The sequence below is a fragment of the Bombus affinis genome, unplaced genomic scaffold (genome assembly GCF_024516045.1).
Source record: "Bombus affinis isolate iyBomAffi1 unplaced genomic scaffold, iyBomAffi1.2 ctg00000152.1, whole genome shotgun sequence".
Classification (NCBI taxonomy): Eukaryota; Metazoa; Arthropoda; class Insecta; order Hymenoptera; family Apidae; genus Bombus; species Bombus affinis.
Genome location: NW_026108871.1, coordinates 141,136 through 162,413, shown reverse-complemented (window position 1 = coordinate 162,413; position 21,278 = coordinate 141,136). Strand labels below are relative to the sequence as shown.

The following is a 21,278-nucleotide window of genomic DNA, read 5'->3' as shown; positions in this document are numbered from 1 at the left end:
TAGACTCAATTTAACATCTTTTATAATTTAACAAAACATTCTAATAAGCCAAGGGTCCCACCACAACAACAAAGATTCTTACTAAATATTTGTTAACAAACATAAACAACAATCTGTCATATTACAATGTCTTTCTTCAAAACTGTTATTTAGTTGCATCCTCTAATCCTCCAGTCATTAGACTTCTCAATCTCTCACCAGAACACATCACAGTACTACTCTTATACATGAATATACCAAATTATATCACAACACCACACTGGGCGTGTGTGAAACACCAAATTACTCACAACACCACATTGGGCGTGTGTGAAACACCAAATTACTTCACAACACCACATTGGGCGTGTGTGAAACACTAAATTACTTCACAACACCACATTGGGCGTGTGTGAAACACCAAATTACTTCACAACATCACATTGGGCGTGTGTGAAACACCAAATTACTTCACAACACCACATTGGGCGTGTGTGAAATGTTATGATCAAAACATTCCTTCTCAATCACTGTACCTCAATCGTCACTGTCGTTGCCGATATCATCACTACACACATCCAACTCAGCAGGAATACAACCATCTGGCATTCTCCTTAACTTATCATGACTGTACTTATACGACCGTTTGCCATCCATCGTTTTTAAAATATATCTATCTCCTTCCAAAATCTCTGCTATTATAAATGGACCCCTGTACTTAGGATCTAATTTTGTTTGATTTCTTTCTTCATTTTTACGTAATACAAAGTCTCCAAGATTAAATTTAACTATATTGGCCTTAGTTTTATCAAATCTTTCCTTATCATATCTAGCGTTTGACTCTATGTTTTGTATAGCCTGCTGTCTTACATTGGAGATATCTACTTCCTTTTCTACAAAGTCATCGGGAAGCAATAAACCATAAGGTCTTGCTGTTTTCCCAATTAGTAATTCCAAAGGACTTGATTTAGTCACACGATTGGTGGTGCAATTTAAAGCCAATTGTATTTCACCAATCGCCTCTTGCCAAGATCGACCAGTCGTTTCCACAGTTGTAAACATGTTTTTCAAGGTTCCCATGACACGCTCCACCTGACCATTGGCTCTACTAATACCGGTAGCTATTAAGTGAAGTTTAATATGTTTACTTTGACAAAATCCTGAAATTCCTTACCAGTAAAACATCTACCCTGATCCGCTATAACTCGGTAAGGACTGCCGAATAAAAATATTGCTGACTTAAGCGCCTTTACTGTATTAAAAGAATCTATTTTACGAGTATGATGTAAATACACAAATTTTGTAAAAGCATCAATCAAAACAATGACATATTCCTTTAAATCACTTTTTCCACTCAACTTACCCGTTATGTCCATGTGCACCGTATGCCAAGGTATGCTGGTCTTAGGTATAGGGTGGAGTTCGGCTTGTGGTTTGCCCGAACTTGCTTTAGAAACCTGACAAGCATGACAGTTCTCTACGAATTTGCGAACATATTTCGCCATTCCTTCGAACCAGTAATACTCGTATAACTTCTCAAGCGTTTTATCCCAACCTAAGTGCATAATTGATTGATGCACATGGTTGATAACGGACCATCTAAAACCTCTGGGAACTATAGGTAAACATAGAGTCTTGCCTTTCCTTTGTATCTTACGATAAAGAGTACCAGACCGTAATTCATATGTACTCGCAATGTCTTCTGTGAGTTCGTCATTTTTGCAACTTTGTTACAATCTCCAAAATTTGAGGATCACGACGTTGCTCCACTAACAACCATCCTTCAGAAATTTCAGTCAAATTAATCTCTTTTTCTTTAATTTTGTTATTTTTAATTCGTTCTATTTCTATGGGGTTCCGTGAAAAGAAATCTACGTGAGTCATACGTTTACCTTCTCGATATACAATGTCAAAATTGAAGGTTTGTAGATAAGCCCACCACCTGTGTACTCTATCATTTAAATTCACCTTTTTACTTGATGCTTTTAAAGAATTGCAATCAGTTACAACAAGAAATTCTCGTCCGTGTAAATAGTGACGGAAATGCTTAACAGCATTCACTACCGCCAACGTCTCTAATTCATATGAATGGTACCTAGATTCCGCAGGGCTAGTTCTTTTGCTAAAATATTCTACTACTCTGTTCTTACCTTCTACCTTTTGCATAAGAATAGCCCCATATCCATCCATACTTGCATCAGTATGTAACTCTATTGGATATTTTGGATCAAATATAATCAACACTGGCGCATCAGTCAATATAGAAATTACCTTTTGTCTTATGCTTTCGTGCCTATCTGTCCAATTTATGTTCTTATTACTGGAAGTGAGTGCATATAGAAGGCTTCATTATTTGTGAAAATTTTGGAATAAATTTTCGGAAGTAAGAAGCCAGTCCAATAAACTGTCTAAGCTGTGTGACTGTCGTTGGAGGGGGTAAAGAACTCAAAGCTTGTATCTTTCCCGGGTTGGGGCGTACCTCCCCGTTATGAATTACATATCCTAAATAGAGTACTGTTGTTTTTAGGAAAGAGCATTTTGCGAAGTTAAAAGAAAAACCAGCTTCCACAAGAGTTTTCAACACGATATCCAATCTTTTTAAGCTTGATCTATCGTATCAGCAATAATCAAAACATCGTCCAAATATACAATAACATACGAATAAGCAAGTTCACCTAAAGCTTTGAAAATGGCTCTTTGGAAAACAGATGGAGCATTTTTTCAACCCAAACGGCATTGTCACATACTCGTTATTGTCCATCTGGGGTAACAAACGCTGTAAACTCTACCGAATTAGGATGAATAGGGATTTGGTGGAAACCACTAGCCATATCCAGACTTATAAAGTATTTAGCCTGTCTCAACCTCGCAATCTGATCTGCAATAAGTGGTAAAGGATACCGATCCGCAACCGTATTTTTATTTAACTCCCGGTAGTCTACACATAATCTATCTGAGCCATCTTTCTTTTTAACAAGTAATATAGGGCTGGCAAAAGGAGAATTACTGGGCCGAATAATTTCTGCTTCCATTAATTTGTTTATTCTTTCAACCGAACAAGCCTACGCTCTTCCTCACTAAGTCTATAAGGACTTCTTTGTACTGTGACATTAGGATCAATCAATCGTATCTCCATTTGGCCCGTATTCACACGAACACGTGGAAAACCCGTAATAAATGAATCTTTAAATTTTCCAAGAACAGAAATTAATCGGCTTTTATCTTCTCCTATAACTTCAGTATCAACATCATTAATATTAATCTCATTTTTAGTGTCTTTATTACACACATTAATTACTTTTGTTCTACTAATAGCAAGACTATCTTGAGTGATTTTTATATCAAAACCCCGGCTCAAAATTTCACGACCAATCATTATGTCATATTTTAAATATTTATCAGCAAGGACATGGAAAACTATCTCCAACGTAAATTCGTTAATACATACAACAGACAAAATTTGTAAAGTACTCTTAATGGTAGTATTTCCTATTCCTCGCATGACTACTACATTCGTCTCTCTTTTACCGGAAAATTTCAAAGCTACAGATTCTTTAATCAGCGAACACTCTGCTCCAGAATCAAAATAAAATGGAAACGACTCACCCAGATGAGTTAAACTACCCATTGAAGTTTCCGTAACACAGAAGTCGACCCGACGCTCATTATTATAATCATTGCTTCCCTTTGGTGTATTATTGTTATTTTTCCCCTTCCGCAACAGCGGACAATAAGGCGCAATATGTCCTCCTCGCGACATTTAAAGCATGTCACTTTTGATAATGTAGCTTTCCTCCGAGCTAGCCTTTCCTCCGAGTTCTGTATGTTCTTCTGCTTTCCAAATTTTATTCTTCTCTGACAATCCTCTACTTTATGACCGTAGTTACCACAGTAATAACATTTGTTTCGGTAAAAATCAGAAATCTTATATCGTTTTGCTTCAGGAGCCGCAGAAGAGTTATCCGACGAAGACACTGATCTCTTCTTCGCAAAGGAGAATGCTCTCATTTCACTTAGAAATTGATCCTCTGTCTTGATATCAGTCGTAAGTGCTATTCGCTCAATTCGTTGATCTTGCGAAGCCAACTGAAAAAGGACAGAAGCATTGATCACCTCAGCCATAGTTGAATTTTCCCACCTCGCTTTCAAGAGAGAGCGAAGACGAATTCCAAATGCTCCCAAGGTTTCATCCTTCAGTGGTTTTTCGTTGGACATTTTCATTAACGCCGAAGTTGCTGTTTCTCTACCACCAAAACGTGCAATAAAAAGGTCTTTAAATTTTGTCCAGGTAACTTCTCTACCTACTAGCACTTGCGTAAGCCATTGTGCTGCTGATCCTTCCAGTGCGCCACTTAAAGCAGGAAAACAACGCACTGCCTTGTAAAGGATTCTCTTTCATATACAAATTAACAACTGCACACCATGCAGCTGAGTCAGAACCCGCAATTTCAGGATTAAAGCGCGGAAGCGATAAATTTTTAGGTTCTTCTTTCGGTTTTTGCACTAGCGTCTGAATCAACTCTCGCATAACAGTCAAATGCTCTTGCATAGTAATAAACGGCACGTATCCCACTTCTGATGTCGAATTATCGTTTGGATTTCGAGCGCGAGACGATTCTTCGTTAGCATTTGCCATCATGATGTTCAATAAAGGTTGTATTTACATAAAATTATATTTCTTTACAAAGTTTGATAAACAATTAGTTTATCGGTTAACTAAGATAACAAACAATAAGTAAACAAATGCTTTTAATAATATTCTTGGGTTCTGTAACGAATCCACGGTCAACGGGAAACTCTCTGTACGTTTTAATATATTTTTTTGATAGCACACTGACACGTTCACTCAGGCACAGGGTTTCTCTAAGACTCACTCCAAGACGATGACAGTAAACTCTCCAAGGAGATTGCAAAATAAATGACAGATACAGTTACATATATCAAATACATATCGATCGGGAATATCAACAAATTCCCAAGCGCCGTAACTAGGCAGTTCCACATAAACCAGCATTGCTCCTGATCAAGACTTGATTGTTTATACAGCGTATCCCTTAACACTGGAACCTCCTTTGTAAAACATTTCGTTCATCCCGTGACCGTGGCTACGTTCGGCGACCAGTTATGTCACCCCGAGCCCAAGTATTGAGAAATCTTCCAAAAGAAAGGCTCGATGTCTCTACATCTCCGACATATATATATGTATGTATACGTTATTAAACCATTAAAACGCAAAGAAATAAATATATAGAATTACATTTCTACGAACCTAGAGAATTATATACGAAATCCACATTATGGAATATTCAACCAATTAACGATCTGAGAAACAATGAGCATAACAATACACGCACATATACATATGCATATATATATTTTACATAATGGAAAATTACATTGTAAAATGTATATATATATATATATACAAATATTATTATATCGAACAACTACTCATCCAATATACAAAACCACCTTGTAAAAATTACATTACTGAACATTCAACTAAACCAACTGAAGATTTAATATAATAATATATAATAATATAATAATATATATATACATAGATATGTGAAATATCAGCGTTGTATATAACCAGAAACAATACAAATGTCACACGACTTCTTCAACAACTTCGACTCTTCGTTCCTGCCGACAACACCTCACACGATGACTGCGTCTTGTAGGGCCACTTACGGATTCTTTATAATTCTTCTTCTTCTTGCACTGAAATATCATATGCAGTGAATAAAATACGAAAGAAACAGGATGAACTAAATAAAAGAAATCATAACAAGATACACACCGAGACAGTCCGCATGGGAACCTCTGACAAAGATACCTCCGTATCTATCATTAAACGCATAATAATCAAGATGCACAAACCTCATTTGGAAGTCGACACCACTCGCAGCGTGCCAATGCAAGGGAGGAAAACGAATGAAATTGTATTTCGTGAAGACGTTTCACCATTTTCCATAGATCAGAAACTGGAGTTACACAACTAATAACCTAATAACAAGAAAGTAATATAAAATATACACGATTTAATATATAGCAAATATGGACATATAAATCTACAAGGAGCAAAATATATCTCATATTGTCAAATAAAACCAAATTGTCAAAAGATCATCAGGACACGACGCCAACGAAGGTGCCACTGTGCCTATTTGGATGGAAAACCGCCACTTCAGCATCATCCCTCGCACATATTCACACACGCACGTCGATCACGTCATCTCGTACCATTCACATATCTTCTTCCTCTTGCGCTAATACAAATTCACAAGTTTAAGGAAACAAACAACATACGAAACGAGACAGAATACTAAAAACACACTCACACAGTTCGCACAGGCGCGGACGCTTTTGTGTCCATGACTCAACATAACCTGTAATCATCAAACTCCACGTTCTCTCATGGAAACTCTAAAAACCTGCAGCATTGCGATTCCCACCGGAACGAACTGTCACGTGACTGTCATCCCATTGGGGATGTCATTATAAAAAGCGTAGCGACACAATTCAAATCGGAATAATCGTTACCAGTTAGAATAGAAGAGAGTAATTGTTAGCGGGTCAGTTGAATAAAAGAATAAGAGAGTAATTGTTAGCGTTCGGGAGAATTTAGCGAAAAATAAAATAGAGAGAGTAATTGATAGCGTTCGAGAGAATTTAGCGAAAAATAAAGAAGAGTCAGATTAATTGTTAGCGTTAGCGTTAGCGATTAATTGTTAGTGGTTCAGTTAGAACAATCAGAGTAATTGTGAAAAGAGAGTAACTGCCATTAGTTTGTTCAGTTAGAATATAGTCAGAGAAATTGTTAGCGTTCGGGAGAATTTAACGAAATTAAAGAAACGTAATTCAGTTAGAATAAAGAAATAGGATAGAGCAATTGTGATTAGTTGGTTCAGGATAATTTAGCGAAAATAAGGAGAGTAATTGTTATTCGTTCAATTGAATTTGAGTGAGTCTGATATCATTTCGTTCAGTTGATTTAATTAGAATTTAAGTTAGGATTAGAGAATAATTGTTCGTTCCAGATCGAGTTTAAGAGTTACGAGATATAAATGTTATTAGTCAGTTCGAATTATAAAATAATTGTTATTAGTCTGTTAGAATTAAAACAATAGTTGGCTCAAGTTTTATGTTAGCATTTCGAATTGTTAAACACGTCCGGACACACTGTTGTTTACACTGTTCACGATAAATAAAGATTAAAACAAAAAATTATAGAAGTGTCAATCTTTATAAAACCGGACTCACCCAGCAGTCTGCCCGTTCATCAGCGGAGGCCAACGTCAGGTGAGTCAACTTTAAATTATTAGTATTAATTAATAATTAAAATAATAAATAATATCAATAATTAGTATAATTCGTCATTAATTCCGCCATTAATAATTATTTATAATATAATTGTTTATTCCAAACAATCCTCTCCTGTGCTAGTATTCCTGCGCATAGCAGGTTAGCCGAAACGTGGCGATTGTTGACCAGTGGCATAAACTCCAATCAACGCTACATAATCTAACAAGAAATATCTAATTGAAACAGTCCTTAGACTGTTTCTGGTGGCAGCGACTACTACATTGTTTAAAATTTCAAAATTTGGATAGCGAAACGTAACAAATGCAATATAACGTTATACGTTATAACAGTATATGACGTTATACGTCATATAGTGATGCAGTATAAAGTTATAGGTAATAACGTAATAGTACATAACGTTATACGTCACATAGTGATGAAATATACCGTTAACAGTTATAACGTAATATTATATAACGTTATACGTCACATAGTGATGCAATATACCGTTATACGTTGTAACGTAATACTCCATAACGTTATACGTCATATAGTAATGCAATATAACGTTATACGTTAAAACGTAATACTCCATAACGTTATACGTCATATAGTGATGCAATATAACGTTATAAGTTATAACGTAATAGTATAAACGTTATACATCATATAGTGATGCAGTACAACGTTATAGGTTATAACGTAATGGTATATAACGTTATACGTCATATAGTGGTGCAATATATCGTTATACCTTCTAACGTAATAGTATATAAGGTTATTCTTCATATAGTGATGCAATATATCGTTATACCTTATAACGTAATAGTATATAAGGTTATACTTCATATAGTGATGCAATATATCGTTATACCTTATAACACAGTAGTATATAACGTTATACGTCATATAGTGACGCAGTATAACGTTATAGGTTGTAACGTAATACTCCATAACGTTACACGTCATATAGTACTGCAATACAACGTTATACGTTATAACAGTATATGACGTTATACGTCATATAGTGATGCAATATAACGTTATAGTATATAACGTTATAAGACACATAGTGATGAAATATATCGTTATCCGTTATAACGTAGTAGTATATAACGTTATAGGTCATATAGTGGTGCAATATAACGTTATAAGTGATATAGTGATGCAATATAACGTTAGGCGTTATAACGTAATAGTATATAACGTTATACGTCACATAGTGATGCAATATACCGTTATACGTTGTAACGTAATACTCCATAACGTTATACGTAATATAGTGATGCAATATAGCGTAATACGTTATAACGTAATAGTATATAACGTTAGACATCATATAGTGATGCACTATATCGTTATACGTTATAACGTAATAGTATATAACGTTATACGTCATATAGTGATGCAATATAACGTTATAAGTGAAATAGTGATGCAATATATCGTTATACCTTATAACGTAATAGTATACAGCGTTATACGTCATATAGAGATGCAATATAAAGTTATACGTAATATAGTGATGCAATATAGCGTAATACGTTATAACGTAATAGTATATAACGTTAGACATCGTATAGTGATGCACTATATCGTTATACGTTATAACGTAATAGTATATAACGTTATACGTCATATAGTGATGCAATATAAAGCGATGCGTCATATAGAGATGAAATATAACGGTACACGTTATAACGTAATAGTGTATAACGTTATACGTCATAAAGTGTTGCAATATAAAGTTATAAGTCATATAGTGGTGCAATATAAAGTTATACCTCATGTCGTGATGCAATATAACGTTATACGTTAGAACATAATAGTACATGACGTTATGCGTCATATAGTGATGAAATATAACGTTATAAGTGATATAGTGATGCAATACATCGTTATACCTTATAACGTAATAGTATATAACGTTATACGTCATATAGTGATGCAGTATAACGTTATAGGTTATAACGTAATAGTATATAACGTTATGCGTCACATAGAAATGCATTATGTCGTTATACGTTATAACGTAATACTCCGTAACATTATACGTGATATAGTGATGCAATATAACGTTATACGTTATAACGTAACAGTATACTACGTATACGTTATACGTAGTATAGTGATGCAATATATCGTTGTAAGTGATATAGTGATGCAATATAACGTTGTATGCGATATAGTTATGCAATATAACGTTATGCGTTATAACGTAATATTATATAAGGTTATACTTCATATAGTGATGCTATATAACGTTGTAAGTGATATAGTGATGCAGTATAACGTTATGGGTTATAACGTAATAGTATATAACGTTATACTTCACATAGTGATGGAATATTTAGTTATACCTTATAACGTAATAGTATATAACTTTTTACGTCATATAGTGATAAAATATGACGTTATAAGTGAAATAGTGATGCAATATATCGTTATACCTTATAACGTAATAGTATACAGCGTTATACGTCATGTAGAGATGCAATATAAATTTATACGTCACATAGTGATGCAATATAGCGTTATACGTTATAACGTAATAGTATATAACGTTATGCGTCAAATAGTAATGCAATAAGTCGCTATACGTTAAAACGTAATACTCCATAACGTTATACGTGATATAGTGATGCAATATAACGTTATGCGTTATAACGTAATAGTATATAGGGTTATACTTCATATAGTGATGCAGTATAACGTTATAAGCTATAACGTAATAGTATATAACGATATACGTCAAATAGTAATGCAATATGTCGCTATACGTTATAACGTAATACTCCATAACGTTATACGTGATATAGTGATGCAATATAACGTTATGCGTTATAACGTAATAGTATATAACGTTATACGTCATATAGTGATGCAATAATACGTTATACGTCATATACAGATGCAATATAACGTTATACGTCATAGCGTAATAGTATATAATGTGATACGTCATATAGTGGTGCAATATATCGTTATACACTATAACGTAATAGCATATAACGTTATACGTCATATAGAGATGCAATTAAACGTTATACGTTATAACGTAATAGTATATAAAGTTATACGTCATATAGTGGTGCAATATATCGTTATACGCTATAACGTAATAGCATATAACGTTGTACGTCACATAGTGATGCAATATATCGTTATACGTTATAACGTAATAGCATATAACGTTATACGTCATATAGAGATGCAATAAAACGTTATACGTTATAACGTAATAGTATATAAAGTGATACGTCATATAGCGATGCAATATAACGTTATACGTTATAACGTAATAGTATATAACGTTATACGTCATATAGTGATGCAACATATCGTTATACGTTATAACGTAACAGTATATAACGTTATACGTCACATAGTGATGCAATATATCGTTATACGTCATATAGAGATGCAATATAACGGTATACGTTATAACGTAATATTCTATATCGTTATACGTCAAATAGAGATGCAGTATAACGTTATAAGTTATAACGTAATAGTATATAACGTTATACTTCATATAGTGATGCAGTATAACGTTATAGGTTATAACGTAATAGTATATAACGTTATACGTCAAGCAGTAATGCAATATGTCGCTATACGTTATAACGTAATACTCCATAACGTTATACGTGATATAGTGATGCAATATAAAGTTATACGTCATGTCGTGATGCAATATAACGTTATACGTTAGAACATAATAGTACATGACGTTATGCGTCATATAGTGATGAAATATAACGTTATAAGTGATATAGTGATGCAATACATCGTTATACCTTATAACGTAATAGTATATAACGTTATACGTCATATAGTGATGCAGTACAACGTTATAGGTTATAACGTAATAGTATATTACGTTATACGTCATATGGTGGTGCAATATAAAGTTATGAGTGATATAGTAATGCAATATACCGTTATACGTTGTAACGTAATACTCCATAACGTTATACGTCATATAGTAATGCAATATAACGTTATACGTTAAAACGTAATACTCCATAACGTTATACGTCATATAGTGATGCAATATAACGTTATAAGTTAGAACGTAATAGTATAAGTCGTTATACGATATCAGGTAATACTCTATAACGCTATACGTTATAACGTAATAGTTCATAACGTTATACGTCATATAGGGATGCTATATATCGTTATAAATGATATAGTGATGCAATATAACGTTACACCTTGTAACGCAATAGTATATAACGTTATACGTCATATAGCGATGCAGTACATCGTTAAACGTTATAACGTAATAGTATATGAAGTTATAAGTCATATAGTGGTGTAATATATCGTTATACCTTATAATGTAATAGTGTATAAGGTTATACTTCATATAGTGATGCAATATATCGTTATACCTTATAACGTAATAGTATATAATGTTATACGTCATATAGTGACATAGTATAACGTTATAGGTTGTAACGTAATAGTATATGACGCTATACGTCATATGGTGCTGCAATATAACGTTATAAGTGCTACAGTGATGCAATATAACGTTATGCGTTATAACGTACTAGTATATAACGTTATGCTTCATCTAGTGAAGCAATATAACGATAAAAGTGATATAGTGATGCAATATAACGTTATACCTTATAACGTAATAGTATATAACGTTATACGTCATATAGTGATGCAGTACAACGTTATAGGTTATAACGTAATAGTATAAATGTTATACAACATATAGTGATTCACTATAACGTTATAAGTGATATAGTGATGCAATATAACGTTATAAGTGATATAGTGATGCAATATGACGTTATGCGTTATAACGTACTAGTATATAACGTTAAACTTCATATAGTTATGCAATATAACGTTATACGTTGTACCGTAATACTCCATAACGTTATACGTCATATAGTGATGCAGTACATCGTTATAGGTTATAACGTAATACTCCATAACGTTATACGTCATATAGTAATGCAATATAACGTATATACGTTAAAACGTAATACTCCATAACGTTATACGTCATATAGTGATGCAATATAACGTTATGTATTATAACGTAATAGTATATAACATTATACGTCACATAGTGATGCAATATGTCGTTATACCTTATAACGCAATAGTATATAACGTTATACGTCTTATAGTGACGCAGAATAACGTTATAGGTTTAACTTAATACTCCATAACGTTATACGTCATATAGCAATGCAATCTAACGTTATACGTTATAACAGTATATGACGTTATACGTCATATAATGATGCAGTATAACGATATAGGTACTGACGTAATAGCATATAACCTTATACGTCACATAGTGATGAAATATATCTTTATCCGTCATAACGTAATAGTATATAACGTTATACGTCATATAGTGATGCAATATGACATTAGGCATTATAACGAAATAGTATATAACGTTATACGTCGCATAGTGATGCAATATAACGTTATAAGTGATGTAGTTATGCAATATAACGTTATGCGTTATAACGTAATAGTATAAATCGTTATACGATATAAGGTAATACTCTATAACGCTATACGTTATAATGTAATAGTTCATAACGTTATACGTCATATAGGGATGCTATATAACGTTATAAGAGTTATAGTGATGCAATATTACGTTATAAGTGATATAGTGATGCAATATAACGTTATGCGTATTAACGTACTAGTATATGACGTTATGCTTCATATGGTGAAGCAATATAACGTTATAAGTGATATAGTGATGCAATATAACGTTATGCGTATTAACGTACTAGTATATAACGTTATGCTTCATATGGTGAAGCAATATAACGTTATAAGTGATGTAGTTATGCAATATAACGTATATACGTTAAAACGTAATACTCCATAACGTTATACGTCATATAGTGATGCAATATAACGTTATGTACTATAACGTAATAGTATATAACATTATACGTCACATAGTGATGCAATATATCGTTATACCTTATAACGCAATAGTATATAACGTTATACGTCTTATAGTGACGCAGAATAACGTTATAGGTTTAACTTAATACTCCATAACGTTATACGTCATATAGCAATGCAATCTAACGTTATACGTTATAACAGTATATGACGTTATACGTCATATAATGATGCAGTATAACGATATAGGTACTGACGTAATAGCATATAACCTTATACGTCACATAGTGATGAAATATATCTTTATCCGTCATAACGTAATAGTATATAACGTTATACGTCATATAGTGATGCAATATGACATTAGGCATTATAACGAAATAGTATATAACGTTATACGTCGCATAGTGATGCAATATAACGTTATAAGTGATGTAGTTATGCAATATAACGTATATACGTTAAAACGTAATACTCCATAACGTTATACGTCATATAGTGATGCAATATAACGTTATGTATTATAACGTAATAGTATATAACATTATACGTCACATAGTGATGCAATATATCGTTATACCTTATAACGCAATAGTATATAACGTTATACGTCTTATAGTGACGCAGAATAACGTTATAGGTTTAACTTAATACTCCATAACGTTATACGTCATATAGCAATGCAATCTAACGTTATACGTTATAACAGTATATGACGTTATACGTCATATAATGATGCAGTATAACGATATAGGTACTGACGTAATAGCATATAACCTTATACGTCACATAGTGATGAAATATATCTTTATCCGTCATAACGTAATAGTATATAACGTTATACGTCATATAGTGATGCAATATGACATTAGGCATTATAACGAAATAGTATATAACGTTATACGTCGCATAGTGATGCAATATAACGTTATAAGTGATGTAGTTATGCAATATAACGTTATGCGTTATAACGTAATAGTATAAATCGTTATACGATATAAGGTAATACTCTATAACGCTATACGTTATAATGTAATAGTTCATAACGTTATACGTCATATAGGGATGCTATATAACGTTATAAGAGATATAGTGATGCAATATTACGTTATAAGTGATATAGTGATGCAATATAACGTTATGCGTATTAACGTACTAGTATATGACGTTATGCTTCATATGGTGAAGCAATATAACGTTATAAGTGATATAGTGATGCAATATAACGTTATGCGTATTAACGTACTAGTATATAACGTTATGCTTCATATGGTGAAGCAATATAACGTTATAAGTGATATAGTGATGCAATATAACGTTATACCCTATAACGCAATAGTATATAACGTCATACGTCAAATAGTGATGCAGTACAACGTTATAGGTTATAACGTAATAGTATATGACGCTATACGTCATATGGTGGTGCAATATAACGTTATAAGTGGTATAGTGATGCAATATAACGTTATGCGTTATAACGTAATAGTATATAACGTTATGCTTCATCTAGTGAAGCAATATAACGTTAAAAGTGATATAGTGATACAATATAGCGTTATACCTTATAGCGTAATAGTATATAACGTTATACGTCATATAGTGATGCAGTACATCGTTATAGGTTATAACGTAATACTCCATAACGTTATACGTCATATAGTAATGCAATATAACGTATATACGTTAAAACGTAATACTCCATAACGTTATACGTCATATAGTGATGCAATATAACGTTATGTATTATAACGTAATAGTATATAACATTATACGTCACATAGTGATGCAATATATCGTTATACCTTATAACGCAATAGTATATAACGTTATACGTCTTACAGTGACGCAGAATAACGTTATAGGTTTAACTTAATACTCCATAACGTTATACGTCATATAGCAATGCAATCTAACGTTATACGTTATAACAGTATATGACGTTACACGTCATATAGTGATGCAGTATAACGATATAGGTAATGACGTAATAGCATATAACCTTATACGTCACATAGTGATGAAATATATCTTTATCCGTCATAACGTAATAGTATATAACGTTATACGTCATATAGTGATGCAATATAACATTAGGCATTACAACGAAATAGTATATAACGTTATACGTCACATAGTGATGCAACATAACGTTATACGTGATATAGTGATGCAATATAACGTTATGCGTTATAACGTAATAGTATGAATCGTTATACGATATAAGGTAATACTCTATATCGCTATACGTCATAACGTAATAGTTCATAACGTTATACTTCATATAGGGATGCTATATAACGTTATAAGTGATATAGTGATGCAATATAGCGTTATACCTTATAACGTAATAGTATATAAGGTTATAATTCATATAGTGATGCAATATATCGTTATACCTTATAACGTAATAGTATATAACGTTATACGTCATATAGTGACGCAGTATAACGTTATAGGTTGTAACGTAATACTCCATAACGTTATACGTCATATAGTAATGCAATAAAACGTTATACGTTATAACAGTATATGACGTTATACGTCATATAGTGATGCAGTATAACGTTATAGGTTATAACGCAATAGTATATATCGTTATACGTCACATAGTAATGCAATATGTCATTATACGTTGTAACGTTGTGCGTCATATAGTAATTCAATATAACGTTATACGTTATAACGTAACAGTATATGACGTTATTCGTCATATAGTGATGCGATATGTAGTCATACGTGATGGCGTAATACTCTATAGCGTTATACGTTATAATGTAATAGTATATGACGTTATGCGTCATATAGTGATTCGATATAACGTTAAAAGTGATATAGTGATGCAATATAGTCTTATGCGTTATAACGTAATAGTATATGACGTTATACGTCATATAGTTGTGCAATATAACGTTATAAGTGATATAGTGATGCAATATAATGTTATGCGTTTTAACGTAATAGTATATAACGTTGTACATCACATAGTGATGCAATATAACGTTATAAGTGATATAGTGGTGCTATATAACGTCATACCTTATATCGTAATAGTATATAACGTTATACGTCATATAGTGATTCAGTGCAACGTTATACGTTATAACGTAATAGTATATGACGTTATGCGTCATATAGTGATGCAATATAACGTTACAAGTGATATAGTGATGTAATATAAAGTTATGCGTTATAAGGTACTAGTATATAACGTTATACGTCACATAGTGATGCAATATATCGTTATACGTTGTAACGTAATACTCCATAACGTTATACGTCATATAGAAATGCAATATAACTTTATACGTTAAAACGCAATACTCCATAACGTTATATGTCATATGGTGATGCAATATAAAGTTATGCGTTATAACGTACTAGTATATAACGTTATACTTCATATAGTGATGCAATATAACGTCATAAGTGACATAGTGATGCAATATAACGTTATGCGTTATAACGTAATAGTATAAATCGTTATACGATATAAGGAAATACTCTGTAACGCTATACGTTATAACGTAATAGTTCATAACGTTATACTTCATATAGGAATGCTATATAACGTTATAAGTGATATAGTGATGCAGTATAACGTTATACCTTATAACGTAATAGCATATAACGTTATACGTCATATAATGATGCAGTACATCGTCACAGGTTATAACGTAATAGAATATGACGTTATACGTCATATAGTGGTGCAATATATCGCTATACCTTATAACGTAATAGTATATAAGGTTATTCTTCATATAGTGATGCAATATATCGTTATACCTTATAACGTAATAGTATATAAGGTTATACTTCATAAGTGATGCAATATATCGATATACCTTATAACGTAATAGTATATAACGTTATACGTCTTATAGTGACGCAGTGTAACGTTATAGGTTGTAACGTAATACTCCATAACGTTATACGTCATATAGTAATGCAATATAACGTTATTCGTTATAAAAGTATATGACGTTATACGTCAATTAGTGATGCAGTACAACGTTATAGGTAATAACGTAATAGTATATAACGTTATAGGTCACACACTGATGAAATATATCGGTATCCGTTATAACGTAATAGTATATAACGTTATACGTCATATAGTGATGCAATATAACGTTATGTGTTATAACGTAATAGTATAAAACGTTATACGTTACATAGTAATGCAATATGTCGTTATGCGTTGTAACGTAATGCTCGATAACGTTATGCGTCATATGGTAATGCAATATAACGTTATATCTTATAACGTAACTGTATATGACGTTATTCGTCATATAGTGATGCAATATGTAGTCGTACGTTATGGCGTAGTACTCTATAACGTTATACGTTATAACGTAATACTATATGACGTTATGCGTCATAGAGTGATGCGATAGACGTTATAAGTGATACAGTGATGCAATATAACGATATGCGTTATAACGTAATAGTATATAACGTTATACGTCATATAGTAATGCAATATAACGTTATACGTTATAACACTATATTACGTTATACGTCATATAGTGATGCAATATAACGTTATAAGTCATATAATGATACAGTACAACGTTATAGGTCATAACGTAATAGTATATGTCGTCATACGTCATATAGTGGTGCTATATATCGTTATGCCTTATAACGTAATAGTATATAAGGTTACACTTCTTATAGTAATGCAATATATCGTCATACCTTATAACGTAATGGTATATAAGGTTATACTTCATATAGCGAGGCAATATATCGTTATGCCTTATAACGTAATAGTATTTAACGTTATACGTCATATAGTGACGCAGTATAACGTTACAGGTTGCAACGTAATACTCCATAACGTTATACGTCATATAGTAAAGCAATATAACGTTATACGTTATAACAGTATATGACGTTATACGTCATATAGTGATGCAGTATATCGTTATAGGTAATAACGTAATAGTATATAACTTTATACGTCACAGAGTGATGAAATATATCGTTATCCGTTATAACGTAACAGTATATAACGTTATACGTCATATAGTGGTGCAATATAACGTTATGAATTATAACGTAATAGTATATAACGTTATACGTCACATAGTGGTGCATTATATCGTTAGGTTATTACGTAATAGTATATAGCGTTATACGTCATATAGTGATGCAGTATAACGTTATCGGTTATAACGCAATAGTATATATCGTTATATGTCACATAGTAATGCAATATGTCATTATACGTTGTAACGTTATGCGTCATATAGTAATGCAATATAACGTTATACGTTATAACGTAACAGTATATGACGTTATGCGTCATATAGTGATGCAATATAACGTTATAAGTGATATAGTCATGCAATATAAAGTTATTCGTTATAACGTAATAGTATAAATCGTTGTACGATATAAGGAAATACTCTCTAACGCTATACGCTATAACGTTATAGTTCATAACGTTATACTTCATATAGGAATGCTATATAACGTTATAAGTGATATAGTGATGCAATATAACGTTATTCCTTATAACGTAATAGTATATAACGTTATGAGTCATATAGTGATGCAGTACAACGTTATAGGTTATAACGTAATAGTATATAACGTTATAGGTCATATAGTGATGCAGTACATCATTATACCTTATAACGTAATAGTATATAAGGTTATACTTCATATAGTGATGCAATATATCGTTATACCTTATAACGTAAGATTATATAAGGTGATACTTCATATAGTGATGCAATATATCGTTATACCTTATAACGTAATAGTATATAACGCTATACGTCATATAGTGACGCAGTATAACGTTATAGCTTGTAACGTAATAATCCATAACGTTATACGTCACATAGTAATGCAATATAACGTTATACGTTATAACAATATATGACGTTATACGTCATATAGTGATGCAGTATAACGTTATAGGTAATATCGTAATAGTATATAACGTTATACGTCACATAGTGATGAAATATATCGTTATCCTTTATAGCGTAATAGTATATAACGTTATGCGTCATATAGTGGTGCAATATAACGATATAAGTGATATAGTGACGCAATATAACGTTATGCGTCAGAAAGTAATAGTATATAACGTTATACGTCACATAGTATTGCAATATATTGTTATACGTTGTAACGTAATACTCCATAACGTTATACGTCATATAGTAATGCAATATAACGTTATTCGTTAAAACGTAATACTCCATAACGTTATACATCATATAGTAATGCAATATAACGTTGTACGTTAAAACGTAATACTGCATAGCGTTATACATCAAATAGTGATGCAATATAACGTTATAAGTTATAACGTAATAGTATAAACGTTATACGTCATATAGTGATGCAGTATATCGTTATAGGTAATAACGTAATAGTATATAACTTTATACGTCACAGAGTGATGAAATATATCGTTATCCGTTATAACGTAACAGTATATAACGTTATACGTCATATAGTGGTGCAATATAACGTTATGAATTATAACGTAATAGTATATAACGTTATACGTCACATAGTGATGCATTATATCGTTAGGTTATTACGTAATAGTATATAGCGTTATACGTCATATAGTGATGCAGTATAACGTTATCGGTTATAACGCAATAGTATATATCGTTATACGTCACATAGTAATGCAATATGTCATTATACGTTGTAACGTTATGCGTCATATAGTAATGCAATATAACGTTATACGTTATAACATAACAGTATATGACGTTATGCGTCATATAGTGATGCAATATAACGTTATAAGTGATATAGTCATGCAATATAAAGTTATTCGTTATAACGTAATAGTATAAATCGTTGTACGATATAAGGAAATACTCTATAACGCTATACGCTATAACGTAATAGTTCATAACGTTATACTTCATGTAGGAATGCTATATAACGTTATAAGTGATATAGTGATGCAATATAACGTTATTCCTTATAACGTAATAGTATATAACGTTATGAGTCATATAGTGATGCAGTACAACGTTATAGGTTATAACGTAATAGTATATAACGTTATAGGTCATATAGTGATGCAGTACATCATTATACCTTATAACGTAATAGTATATAAGGTTATACTTCATATAGTGAAGCAATATATCGTTATACCTTATAACGTAAGATTATATAAGGTGATACTTCATATAGTGATGCAATATATCGTTATATCTTATAACGTAATAGTATATAACGCTATACGTCATATAGTGACGCAGTATAACGTTATAGCTTGTAACGTAATAATCCATAACGTTATACGTCACATAGTAATGCAATATAACGTTATACGTTATAACAATATATGACGTTATACGTCATATAGTGATGCAGTATAACGTTATAGGTAATATCGTAATAGTATATAACGTTATACGTCACATAGTGATGAAATATATCGTTATCCTTTATAGCGTAATAGTATATAACGTTATACGTCATATAGTGGTGCAATATAACGATATAAGTGATATAGTGACGCAATATAACGTTATGCGTCAGAAAGTAATAGTATATAACGTTATACGTCACATAGTATTGCAATATATTGTTATACGTTGTAACGTAATACTCCATAACGTTATACGTCATATAGTAATGCAATATAACGTTATTCGTTAAAACGTAATACTCCATAACGTTATACATCATATAGTAATGCAATATAACGTTGTACGTTAAAACGTAATACTGCATAGCGTTATACATCAAATAGTGATGCAATATAACGTTATAAGTTATAACGTAATAGTATAAACGTTATACGTCATATAGTGATGCAGTACAACGTTATAGGTTATAACGTAATGGTATATGACGTTATGCGTCATATAGTGGTGCAATATACCGTTATACCTTATAACGTAATAGTATATAAGCTTATTCTTCATATAGTGATGCAGTATATCGTTATACCTTATAACGTAATAGTATATAACGTTATTCGTCACATAGTGATGCTATATATCGTTATACGTTGTAACGTAATACTCCATAACGTTATACGTCATATAGTGATGCAATATAAAGTTATACGTTAA

At 31.9% G+C, this 21,278-nt stretch overlaps 1 protein-coding gene across 6 annotated transcripts in view; it reads right to left on the bottom strand.

Annotated features, from left to right (window-relative positions):
• Nucleotides 1-4,620: 4,620 nt before the first annotated feature.
• Nucleotides 4,621-21,278, bottom strand: part of LOC126927574 (uncharacterized) — an 81,077-nt gene continuing 64,419 nt past the window's right edge. For 4 of the 6 annotated variants that reach the window (XR_007715643.1, XR_007715644.1, XR_007715642.1 and 1 more), the window contains exon 4: nucleotides 4,621-5,638. Coding sequence is in view for 1 of the 6 variants with exons in the window: in XM_050743632.1 (XP_050599589.1) it covers nucleotides 6,210-6,251; nucleotides 6,324-6,371 (90 nt within the window). In the remaining 5 variants the exon portion in view is untranslated. Of the gene's footprint in view, nucleotides 5,704-5,725; nucleotides 6,252-6,323; nucleotides 6,372-21,278 lie in introns of those variants that run through there. The other 2 variants (XR_007715640.1, XM_050743632.1) reach the window with 2 other exon arrangements.